This window comes from Monopterus albus, unplaced genomic scaffold (assembly GCF_001952655.1).
Source record: "Monopterus albus unplaced genomic scaffold, M_albus_1.0 scaffold133.1, whole genome shotgun sequence".
Taxonomy (NCBI): domain Eukaryota; kingdom Metazoa; phylum Chordata; class Actinopteri; order Synbranchiformes; family Synbranchidae; genus Monopterus; species Monopterus albus.
Window position 1 is genome coordinate 1,183,122 of NW_018128013.1, and position 12,693 is coordinate 1,195,814.

Genomic DNA, 12,693 nt, shown 5'->3' on the forward strand with positions numbered 1-12,693 from the left:
ACAGAGTGTTAACATTCTTACATAATTATCTTCTACACCACACAAGTAATATACTAAAGAATTGTTACAAAGTGTTAACATTCATACACAACACCCACAATGTTCCATCTAATTAATCATTAAACCTGTTCTTGCATATATCTTGATTGACACATACCTTTATATTTATGTTTAAACTCGTCAATTCTATTACTATTTTTTATGTCCGCACTTAAATTATTCCATAGTTTTACCCCACTTATGGAAATGCAAAATCTTTTTTTCTACAATAGAAATAGAGTAGTTGCTATTAAATCTCACCACAGGTCTGCAGATTATCTGAAAAAAGGGACAGTTTTTGAAGAGACAGAAATAACCCTAATGGAGATTTTAAATCTGAAGTTCAGGAGTGGGACCCGCCCGGCCAACCTCTTCCTTCTCAGTATACAGTGGTGTGAAAAAGTGTTTGCCCCCTTACTGATTTCTTATCTTTTTGCATGTTTGTCACACTGTAATGTTTCAGATTGTCAAACAAATTTATATATTAGTCAAAGATAACACAAGTAAACACATCATGCAGTTTTTAAATGAAGGTTTTTATTATTAAGGGAAAACAAAATCCAAAACTATATAGCCCTGTGTGAACAAGTGTTTGCCCCCTAAACCTAATAACTGGTTGGGCCACCCTTAGCAGCAACAACTGCAATCAAGCGTTTTCGATAACTTGCCATGAGTCTTTTACAGCGCTGTGGAGGAATTTTGGCCCACTCATCTTTGCAGAATTGTTGTAAGTCAGCCACATTGGAGGGTTTTCGGGCATGAACTGCCTTTTTAAGGTCATGCCACAGCATCTCAATTGGATTCAGGTCAGGACTTTGACTAGGCCACTCCAAAGTCTTCATTTTGTTTTTCTTCAGCCATTCAGAAGTGGACTTGCTGGTGTGCTTTGGATCATTGTCCTGCTGCAGAACCCAAGTTCGCTTCAGCTTGAGGTCACAAACGGATGGCCGGACATTCTCCTTCAGGATATTTTGGTACACAGCAGAATTCATGGTTCCATTTATCACAGCAAGTCTTCCAGGGCCTGAAGCAGCAAAACAGCCCCAGACCATCCCACTACCACCACCATATTTTACTGTTGGTATGATGTTCTTTTTCTGAAATGCGGTGTTACTTTTACGCCACACATAATGGGACACACACCTTCCAAAAAGTTCAACTTTTGTCTCGTCTGTCCACAGAGTATTATCCCAAAAGTCTTGGGGATCATCAAGATGTTTTCTGGCAAAACTGAGACGAGCCTTTATGTTCTTTTTGCTCAGCAGTGGTTTTCGTCTTGGAACTCTGCCATGCAAACCATTTTTGCCCAGTCTCTTTCTTATGGTGGAGTCATGAACACTCAGCTTAACTGAGGCAAGTGAGGCCTGCAGTTCTTTGGATGTTGTTGTGGGGTCTTTTGTGACCTCTTGGATGAGTTGTCGCTGCGCTCTTGGGGTAATTTTGGTCGGCTGGCCACTCCTGGGAAGGTTCTCCACTGTTCCATGTTTTCGCCATTTGTGGATAATGGCTCTCACTGTGGTTCGCTGCAGTCCCCAAGCTTTAGAAATGGCTTTATAACCTTTTCCGGACTGATAGAGCTCCATTATTCTCTTTCTCATTTGTTTTTGAATTTCTTTGGATCTCGGCATGATGTCTAGCTTTTGAGGATCTTTTGGTCTACTTCACTTTGTCAGGCAGGTCCTATTTAAGTGATTTCTTGATTGCGAACAGGTGTGGCAAGAGAAATTGAACTCAGGTGCGATAAACCAGTGTTTTGACAGGGGGGCAAACACTTGTTCACACAGGGCTCTATAGTTTTGGATTTTGTTTTCCCTTAATAATAAAAACCTTCATTTAAAAACTGCATGATGTGTTTACTTGTGTTATCTTTGACTAATATATAAATTTGTTTGACGATCTGAAACATTACAGTGTGACAAACATGCAAAAAGATAAGAAATCAGTAAGGGGGCAAATACTTTTTCACACCACTGTAAATACCACTCATTATTATCATCATCATCTGCTTCTGCTTCCACCCACCCTCCCCTTGTTTCTTTCTCTCCTCTCGCCTTCCTTTCGTCTCTCACAAGGGGTCTGCCAAATTCAAGAACAGCTCAGATCCCCGAAGCTTTCACCAAACCACATTTACACAGGAATAACACTAACCATCCACCATAATCCACTCATCACCCTTATCCATCCCAGGGCAAGGTTCCAGCTAGTGAAATGATGCATGTACAAATTTAAGCAGTCTGTTTTAAGTGTTTCTGATCTGTCCGTAGAATGAATATACCTATTCACGCCAATGCCCTGCTAGTATATCAAAAAGAGAAGAGGAAGAGATCCAGCCACAGGCACCTCTGAGACACTTTCATTTGATAAGGAATGGCTCTGCTCATTATGCGGCTCTCTGTACAGTATGTCCTGATGAGAAATGTACAGAGCACAGGAAATGGCTAATACTACACTGAATACACAAGTAGCATTTTAGATTCCAGCTCATTTTCACTCTACGGCCAGTGTAAAGAAAAAACATAAATCTATCTGTATAGTTTTTGGTCACACTGTGCTGCTGAGTGTTTTGTCTCTGCTGATGGTTTTCTGGTAATCGTGGAGAAATATTAAAAGGAAAAGAGAACCCCGCAAAATATTGTTTCCTTTAGTTCTGATAGAATTAATGCTATTTTACTGTATGTGGTTTCAGGTTTCATTAACATCAAATAACCTCAGTTTCCACAAACAATTTGAATCAGACACAAGTGTGAAATGGAAGCCTGATTGGTTTCCTGGCTTGAACTGAGACATGCTGTGAAAATTACAGGACTATAAATTTGGACTTGGACATGGGCTCAAAAATATGGTCAATTTATGTGTAAGCTGTTTTGAAAACCTAATTGGTTTTCTTTAATGTTTTCATCTTTCATCTGTGGTGTATATGTGTGAGTTTGGAGGATAAAGGAAGTGAGCAGGAGGAAAAAGTGGCTGAGAACATTGGATGACTCCCACTCTAACTTCATCAGCTGCTGACAAGGTGCTCTTGAGCAAGGCACCGAGCTGCTCAGTGGGAGCTTGAAGTAGAACAGTCGAGGCTGTACTAGCTGTGAATGTGTGGAACTGTGTGGAAGTGGAACTGACTGTTCTCAACATGAGCTCTTTCCTGTATCTACCTTCCAGATAAACCCCGACAGAGCAGCCATGTTCCTGTCTACATCCGCCTGCTGGACATCAATGACAACGCTCCCACCTTCGCCACTGTTTATGAAACCTTTGTCTGTGAGCGAACCAAGGCTGGTCAGGTACTACAGCTGCATCATTCTAAACATTTTGGGCTTTATTTTCCTGAAATAGGGTGCAGCAGTAGATGCAAGTCTAAACTCCAGGGGAGGGTACATATGGGTGTGTCCAACAATTTTTTGCAATTTTGGTGACTGCTGGCTTTGGTACATATTGGATGCAACCATGCCCATCCAGGCACAATGTGTGACAAAGGCAGATTTCATTATAGGGGTTTTTATATTATAGGAACCTACCCAAACATGCCAGAGCTGTGGCACGTTCGTCCCGGGTTTTGAGTTTGTTTCCACTGCAATGTGCCCAGGTGCATTCTGGGAGCTAAATTTCAGCACCACCCAGGAGGTAGTACTAAAATTGAGTACCAGGAACGTGAGGGGGGAGGGGATGCAGGCACACAGAGAAGTCCCAGGTGGTTGGTTAATTGTCTGTCTTCACACCTCAGTCATTAGCATTGTAAGTATAGTGTGTAAAGAGGCACTTGTACTGGTTTCAAGGTAAAATGAGGGCTTCCCTTGTTAGTTGAGAGGTAAAACTAAAACCTCAGTGATTGGACCATGGGCAAAGTGGTGCAGGGCCTTTCAGGCATCTCTGTGGTCCGTGAAAACATTCTTCAAAGTTGAAAATGAGTTTTCACACTTAGCAGTAAAGGCACCAAATGTTTAAGTGAGTTTCAGTGCCATCAATACACTCGACAAGGAAATATGTTGTATTTAGATATGTTTGGGTGATGGGTGATGGTGGTGGTGGAGAAGAAGGGCATACTGGTCTGGCAGGGAAGCCTGACTCCCCTGGGCCCTCCATGGCGCCAACACCATCGCTCAGTATTCTGCTAATATCACTGACTAGCTTTTGTGCATAAAGGAAAGAAAGTCTGATCCTGTAACCAGCAGTAATTATATAGTGCTATTTACTCACAGCTGCATCCAGTGTGTGAAATCCACAGGGGTCTCACAGGTAACTTTATAAACATTTTACTGCTTTATTAAAATAATAGAGTAAAAACACAGTATTTTGTAATCACTTCTTAAGGCCTTGCACCAAAAGCGATCATCTGCCACAAACTGACGGTGGTCTGCAAAGTGAACAGCCTGTTAAAAACCCACTGCCTCCTTTACCTCTACCTACAAACACGTTTGTTGGGATCAAACCATCATACAGTACAAAAATAGACATATTACAGTATATCTGCATGGTAACATGAAGGTATGTCTTTATGAAATGTGACCTTTTGAGGAAATTGCAAATGAACAGAGTGAGCAGCTTACAGAGATGAGACTGATTTTATATGTTGTCAGCTGATTGGAACATCTGCAGGGTACATTATGTTTATCATGGCTCATGACTTGCTTTTATGTTATGATGTGCATCTATGTGTAATTATTGCACCTGGATTTCATGTCAGATTGTGATTCTCAAAGGCTGATGTTCACTTCCTCAGCTCAGTAATTTGCACCCTGGCTGCATCATGTAAGTACAGATGAATTTTGACCATATTCATATCTATAGCCACATACTGAGGACTGGTGTATTTATCTTATTCAGATAATTTCACAATCAATTATTCACTGGATTCTAGCAGATCAGTTGTGGATTTAAGGGTTAATTTGAAGTTGTTGTGGCCATTAAAACACATGAGGATACCTGATTTTGTGCTTCCCAGCTCATGTGCTTGTCAGGAAAATTTCAAATGTACCTGAATGCATTAAGAGGTGGTAAGAGGTGTTATTGTTATCGCTATTTCAGGCCAAAGGGGGCATTGTGCTGCCTAACTAGCATGTACACAGCCTCAACTGCACCTTTGCTCTCACCTCAGTGTAAGCACATTCATTCATGGCAGGAAAATACCAAACACACCAATGTGCAAAAAAGTAGACGTGCGCCTGAGGAAAACTGCATAATGACTGTGAATGAGGTGACGCAGAAATTGCACTGGCAGGAAAATGGAGCCAATAGACTGGCACATGAGGAAAATTGGATAAGAACTGCATTTGCACTGGCAGGAAAATCCTCTAGTGCAGACCTGGGCATGTTGTGGCCTATGGACCAGATTCAGTCCGTTGAATAGTGTCATCTGGCCTGTGAGATTAAAACAAATCCAAATAAAATTTTAGCTGGTTATAGGTTAATATGATATGAAATTCCATAAACCATTTTCTCCCTGAAATTAATTCTGTGACTTTTATTTTGAAGTGGAGAAATACACAGCACACAAGTGAAAGCATCATTTCAGTGTGACGTCTGTGTGACATTTGAGCATGTGCAAGAAAGAAGAGTTAGCTAGGATGCACGCGCTGTGCAGCTAGCAAGATGACGAGTGAAAAAAGAAAGGTTGATGCTGAATGCAGGACGTTTAACAGTGTGTGGACTTGTAAAGCAGTGTGCTTAATTTGAATGGAGCATATTGGCATTTTTAAAATATGCATTTCTGTTACAGTGGTGACTTGTGCACTTGTTCAAGCACAGTAATTTAAATATAAACAGGTAATTAACAGTAACAGATATAATTTGTGCTTCTGTATTAAAAACGATACGTGAATGATTTGGGTAAAAAAAAATTCTTGAAATAAATTATTTTGTTTTGCAAATAGTCCAGTAACTGTGTGACTGTGGCAGGGTAACGGTATCCCTAAATGCCTAAATCACTTCATGTTTTTGTTCAGAAAATCATTCCTTGAATGATTATGTTGGCAAAACAGGTTTAAAGGAAGCCTAGTGACTCAAACATATTGGTGCAACAAACCGCTAATGTACTTGACGTATTTTTAAGCAGAAATCACATGTAGTACCTAATATCTTCCATTACAAAGCACTCTAGGCATTTGTTAACTGCATAGGCATGGCCCCTGGTGCTGTCAGATTTCTGATGTAGCCCTCTGTAGAAATATATTGCCCACCCCTGCTCTGGTGGTTAGATAAGACTTTTTTGTTGTTGTTGTTTTTGTTTTTGGTCAAGTTACTGTGCAGTACAGAACTTTCCTTTCAGCAACTCACAGTTGCCTCGAGTCGGCCGTCTTGTTCTCTGGGGAGAAGAGAAGAGCTCTCTGGGGAGAGGCAGACTGTTGTCTGTGATGGCACCAAAAATACTTCAGAGTATTCAGCCTTCTTTGAGTCTGTGGGTTTGCAGCAAACACATTAACTAACCAGCCAGGTTTTGGTCTTTTGTCACAAAACCAATTAACAATAATGACAGCTACATTTAGCATTTTAACCAGCAAATGGTCAGAGATGTCTAGTGCTGAGAGCTTGAATGTTTTTATATACCGTACTTCTCTTTGCACATAAGAAAAGAAAAAGAGACTTAAAAGGGAGTTGCCGTGCCGACTGGAGGCACTATGTTTTCAGGTTGTCCATTCATCCGTAACACAATATGGTAAATGGTCTTATACTTGTATAGCGCCTTTCTATGTTTTTACAGCACACTCAAAGCGCTTTCACATTATTCGGCCATTCACCCATTCGCACTCCCAAGCACTCACACACTGGTGACATCACCGGGAGCAACTGGGGGTTCAGTGTCTTGCTCAAGGACACTTCGACATGTTGACTGGACAAGCTGGGAATCGAACCGCTAATCCTCCGGTTAGGAAACGACCCGCTCTACCTCCCGAGCCACAGCCGCCCCCGATATCTCAGGAGCACCTTGAGGGAATTTCTTAAAATTTGGCTCAGGTGTCTACTTTGTACTAATTCAATTTTGGTGGTCTAAGGTCAAGGTCAGTGACCTCACATCTGTCCCATATCCATGAATTTGACCTTTTAAGTAGATTCCCCTCCAAAGGGGAGAGATGTTAGCGGTGACATCTATTAACACCAAAGCAATGATATAAAATTTCATGAGTTACCAGACGTGCACACACATGTGCTGGTTCTGGTCTGCAATGACACGAATAATAGTAGGTTTCCAGGAGTTTGGTAGTCAGTTAGCTAATATTTTATGTGAGCTGTTTGTTAAGCAGTGTAGTCAGACTGCCCGTTGGACCACACTGGGAAAAATCTTCCACCTGTCCACCCTGGCACTGGTCCCTCTGCAGGCTGCTTGAGCAGCCTTCTTTGATCTCCCTACCAGCCTATATCATCCTCCTTCCCCCAACTCCCAGTAGTAGCACGTTAGTAGGTAGACTTTTGTTGAGAGGTAGCTAGCTGAGCCAGCAGAGAACAAATAGACAAAACTCTGAGCAAAAAGAGCAGAGGCAGTGCTGGAAAGGCTCCTACGCACACAGCAGACAGCAGAGGTAGCAGAGAGTTTGGTAAAGTGACACTTATTACTCAGGTTGACCACAACTATGCTTGTTACCGTAAGCGCCACAACATCAGTGAGTAAAAAGCCACATGAAGTTCCGGTGGACCTTTTGCCTGAGAGCTGCCCCCATGCTCCTCCCTGTGCCACCTGTACCTGCCAGCTGTGAGTCAACATCTGCAGTAAGAATGACAGATTATGACTGATTTGTGTTCACCTGGTAATTAAAGTCAGGAGAGTTTGTTAATATTTTTTAGATTTTGCAATTATTGTTGAGTCTGTGTTGTGACTTGCTGTTATAAATATGAATGAATGAATTTATAGTCAGTGGCCAGTTTACTGAGAATGGCAATTTTCTGTTACATAGCCTGCAGTCACTGATGTACTAAATTGGGTGGATAAAATAATACAAACAGTATCACGCACTAGCTGTGTGGCTAATTAACCATTTCTAGCATCATGTTCAAGCTAGTCCAGCTTTGTAGACATGGGTACAGTGAGGAACTGGGCTGTGTGCTTTCTCTTAAAGCACAATGCAGCCGTTTAACCGCTCTGCCTTAAATCATAAACCGATAGATTACAGGTTAAGAAATAATTGTGAGTAAAAAGTGGTAAAGAAATCTGCTGAATATCAATTTAAAGATGCTTTAAATAAAGTTTTAGGTGTGTCATGGTGTTTAACTAAAGTAAAAAAAAAAAAAAGGAAAAACAACTGTTTACTGTGTATTCCAAGTGTGTCTATTTACATTTCCATCACTGTATGTCCGTCAGAAAGTTTGCAATTACAGTGTAGTTGTGTAACGAAGCATTTACTGAACAAACAGATTATAGCAAATGGTAACTCAACCAGTGGTTAAAAGAGGCAGCATATAATTAAGGAAAACTGATGCTGCAGCTTAAAACTTTTATTCTGACAAAATATCAGAGAATAACTAGCAGTGCTTTTATAAGTTGAGCAGTGAGGATCAGGAAACTACCCTCAGTGCCCCTCTGAAAGTAGACAGTATTTGAAATAAAAATTGTTTGAGAAATGTTAGGACATGGTCAGTAGGCTACATGTATACCCCTGCCCCAACCCCTGGACCCAAGGGCTTCCCCTCCTCATGAATCCCAGTTTAACTACTGCCATCGACAAGCAGAATTTGAACACCTTACAGAATAATTGTACGCTGTTGTAATACCAGACGCTATGGAATTCAACTAATGTGATTATACTGCAGTGGCTTATACATGTGCACGTGGTATACGGTATATACACAGACAAGACAGTCCTGCAGCTGAGAAGCTGCTAGGTTGTGTTCCTGATCATCTGTCATGGAAACTGACAAGATCCTCCACACATCAAGTTTTGTAAACAGAGTTTTACACAAACACACACGTACACACTGTTTGTACACTGGCACATACAAACTGTTGCATGCATCATGCAACAGTTTTGTGAGATAAAAATACAAATCTGTATGCGTAATCACACACAGACATGCTGTCTTTGTGAGGACACTCATTGAGATAATACATTCCCTAGCCCCTTACCCTAACCTTCACCACCACAGCTCAATGCCTGACCCCAAATCTTACTTTAAACCTAACCTAAACCTGATACTAGCCTTAACCCTAAAACCAGGTTTTAATTGTCAAACAACCCCAAGGTTGTGAGGTCCTCACTGTACAGCTATACTAGTATAATCAAACCAACCCATTCTAGAAAAGGGGAAGAAGGACTAATAAAGTACAAGTATTCCTCAGATAGTCGTATATTGTTGTCATTGAATTTGTAATTGTATGGTGACTGAATCAAATCGTATACACCATGCATCAAAAGTTGTGTTCCTGGAGACCACTGATCATCTGTCATGGAAACTGACAGGATCCTCCACACACGCATTGAATCATATTGAGAAAAACTCATATCATCCTCCCTAATACTTATATACTGTATATATACTTGGATGAAGATCGGATCACATTTTGTGACCAAATCAAATGGAAAATCAAATGGTTCAACTACTTGCCCCTGTAGGTTACCAGCTGAGAATTGACAAATACAACTCCCCTCAGAGCCCCCTGCAGTACATTGATATTTATTTCTATATTAAAACTGCATTAATGGTTTTCTAGGCCAAATACATCAGCACCTTCTAAAGTCATTATGATAGCACTTTAAACAGTTGTGTATTTGCATATCCAGCAGACACAAAGGAACATTAGCATTCATCTGTCATCGTGTTTGTGTTCACCTAATCAATGTAAGTCCATTTTCCCTCACCATTTAGCTCTGTTTTAGTTTAGATCAAAAATAGATAATCATATTGTATAAAGCTGCTTTTCAAATGTGTCTATAGCATCAGGTTTTAATAAATCAGTAGGGAAAACAAAGGTGTTGTATCTGCATCACTATCAGTACCCAGCTCAAATGTTGCCTTTCTTGATCACAGAAAACACATTTCTAGATAAGTAACTATTAGAGGTTTTATGTTGTGTGTTTTTATTTCGTAGTTGAAGCCTTTATTCCCCATATGCTCATGATTTATGGATTTGAAGCCATATAACACCTAGAAAACCATTAAGATTCCACTGAAATTTGTTGTGAGCTTTTGCTGGCTTAAAGCAATTCCTTGCCCAAAATATATGTCTGGAATATGGAGCTCTTGCCTCTTGTAGACTTGAAAGGTAGCTATAAAAGGTTTGTAACATGTTTCTTCACAAAGAACAGCTGGTGTTCTCAGCTTCTACTCGCTCAACTACAATGGATTTCAATGGTGACAAGTGTGGGGAATAAGTATCAAACCACCAAAAGAAATGCCTCCAACCACGGCTGTAACATAATTCACTTCTCCACTGTCCACCCATAAGATCAGTGTGAACTAAACAGTCAGAGTTATGCTGAAATAAAGCGTCCTGCTGCCACATTCTTCAAAGCTCCACTGCAGCAGAGTGTCTAGTCACATTTTAAGAAAAATATCTGAAATACTGAAGGAGAGCAAAGAACTTAGAACACAAACAAAATGGCGTATAATGACGGGAAAGAAAAACGTGTTGATTAGCAGCATCGGCAACAGCACTGGGATAATATTTATATCAGATGGTTGACACATAGTAAGTTTGAAATATTGTTTTCTTTATTGAACAGGTTGTTGTGCATGATTCAGCAAACCAAGCTGCATTGTGCAGTCTGCTTACTATCCAAATTCAGTGTAATATACTTGTATTATTTTGTGGTCTGTGTTGCTGACAGAGATACTGGTGGCTGATTTGGTACAGCCAGTATTCCACATTGAATACTGTTAATTCACTTAACTCCACTGGGATGTTCATGTTAATGGATGCTGGTGTCTCTGACAGGGGATCCAGACAGTGAGTGCTGTCGATGCTGATGAGCCCTCAGCGGGACACAAGTTTTATTTCAGCTTGGCACCTGAGGGGACACACCGCAGCAACTTCACTGTTCGAGACAATGGAGGTAGGACACAGGGTTACTGATTACTGATACAAGTGCATTAAACTCACTCCCTGCATCCCTAATCCAGCCAATGTGCACTATTGGCTACACTGTTGTTTACACTGCCTACTATACCCACTTTTAATCCCACAGTAGCACTTAGAGTGCTTGGCTTACTCAGAGCAACTTAACACTAAATACACTTTTTAAAATGGGTAAATTATATGTACAGTTGTTTCTGTCATCCTGACAACTGCTTCAGATAAAGTAACGGGTAAAAAAATAAACATGTTTAGTCTAACGTGGACCACATGTCTCTATCATCTCATTGTTGAACTCACATTTTTCTTCACGACCTGGTAATAAATAGATTTTAACATCATACACACACACCGTGCTCTCCAGGTGTGCTACAGTGATCTTCTAACAGAACTTTCTCTAACTCAGATAACACTGCCAGCATCCTGACACGTCGAGCCAGCTACAGCCGTCTTCACCAGAGCGTTTACCTGGTTCTCGTAGTGATCACTGATGGCGAGTACCCCATGCAGAGCAGCACGGGGACCCTCACTGTGAGGGTGTGCACGTGCGATCGCGAAGGCAACATGGAGCTGTGTAACACCGAGGCTCTGAGCAGCTCTCCTGGCCTCAGCACTGGAGCACTCATCGCCATCCTCCTGTGTGCTATCATATTGCTGTGTAAGTCTGGGAAAATGTGTGGGTTTGTGTGTATCAGTGTCCACCACTGTGGTCAGGTCAACCAGTGCAGGGTTATGCCAATATTAAAAAATGGTTGTTTTTTTTAAAAAGTGAGCAATAAAAAAGTGAAATGAAACTCTGTTCATAGTCCAAATTCAAATATATTCAAAACACCTGCTGTACAAGTACAGATCAAGCAGTAATAGTAAAATTTAACAGAAGGCTTGTATTTGTATGGTAATGTGAAAAAATGTAGATGGGTCTGCTCTCTCTTTGGAATCATTTTATGAAAGGTAACATGAGGGCAGAGATTGCTATGGCACTAAAAACTGAGTTGGCAGCCCACTTTGTCTGAATGGATGTCAGTAAAAGCTTTGCAGAAACAGTACATTTTATAATGGCATTAACATTCAGTGTGACTCAGCCACATCGTGGCCAATAGCTTATGTGCCCTAATAAGAAGCTGCTCTGATACCATTTCCACATCAGATTGATGTATCCTTGTTTACTGGCCTGATGGAAAGCTGATGTGACGTAGCTTCATTTCATGTTTTGAATCCTCAGGTCGGTATAACACAAAATACAAATCTAAATCATGTGAAAAATAACACACCTTGTTCTGTGTTGTAAAGATATTTTATTGCAAGGCAACGTCATGTCGGCAATATATAACAATATTATGTAACAGTTCTTTTTTAAACAGCAACATTTATAAAATACATAAAATGTGTTGTAAAATACAAAAGACATACAACTCAAACAGAATAGGAATTAAATACATATATAGTACATAATTATAGGTACAAATTACAAAATAAAAGATGCTCAGGCCTTCCCTCCCTCCTTAGGGTTTAAAACCTGCACAGTCGTTGATTCCTTTCCAAAAGTAAAATTATTGATTGGCACGCCTCCCCAGATGTAAACTGTGTGTCCCAGCCTACTGTTATGTAGTTTACTGGTCCAAACCAGGAAAAGACAAAGTATTTTTAAATTGTACAATTTA

At 40.5% G+C, this 12,693-nt stretch overlaps 1 protein-coding gene across 1 annotated transcript in view; it reads left to right on the forward strand.

Moving 5' to 3' along the window:
• The window catches only part of LOC109967642 (cadherin-6-like), a 114,235-nt gene that overhangs the window by 91,090 nt on the left and 10,452 nt on the right, over positions 1 to 12,693 (forward strand). The window contains exons 9-11 of the mRNA XM_020613370.1: positions 3,196 to 3,317; positions 10,895 to 11,012; positions 11,439 to 11,690. Of these exons, the coding sequence (XP_020469026.1) occupies positions 3,196 to 3,317; positions 10,895 to 11,012; positions 11,439 to 11,690 (492 nt within the window). The remainder of the gene's footprint in view (positions 1 to 3,195; positions 3,318 to 10,894; positions 11,013 to 11,438; positions 11,691 to 12,693) is intronic.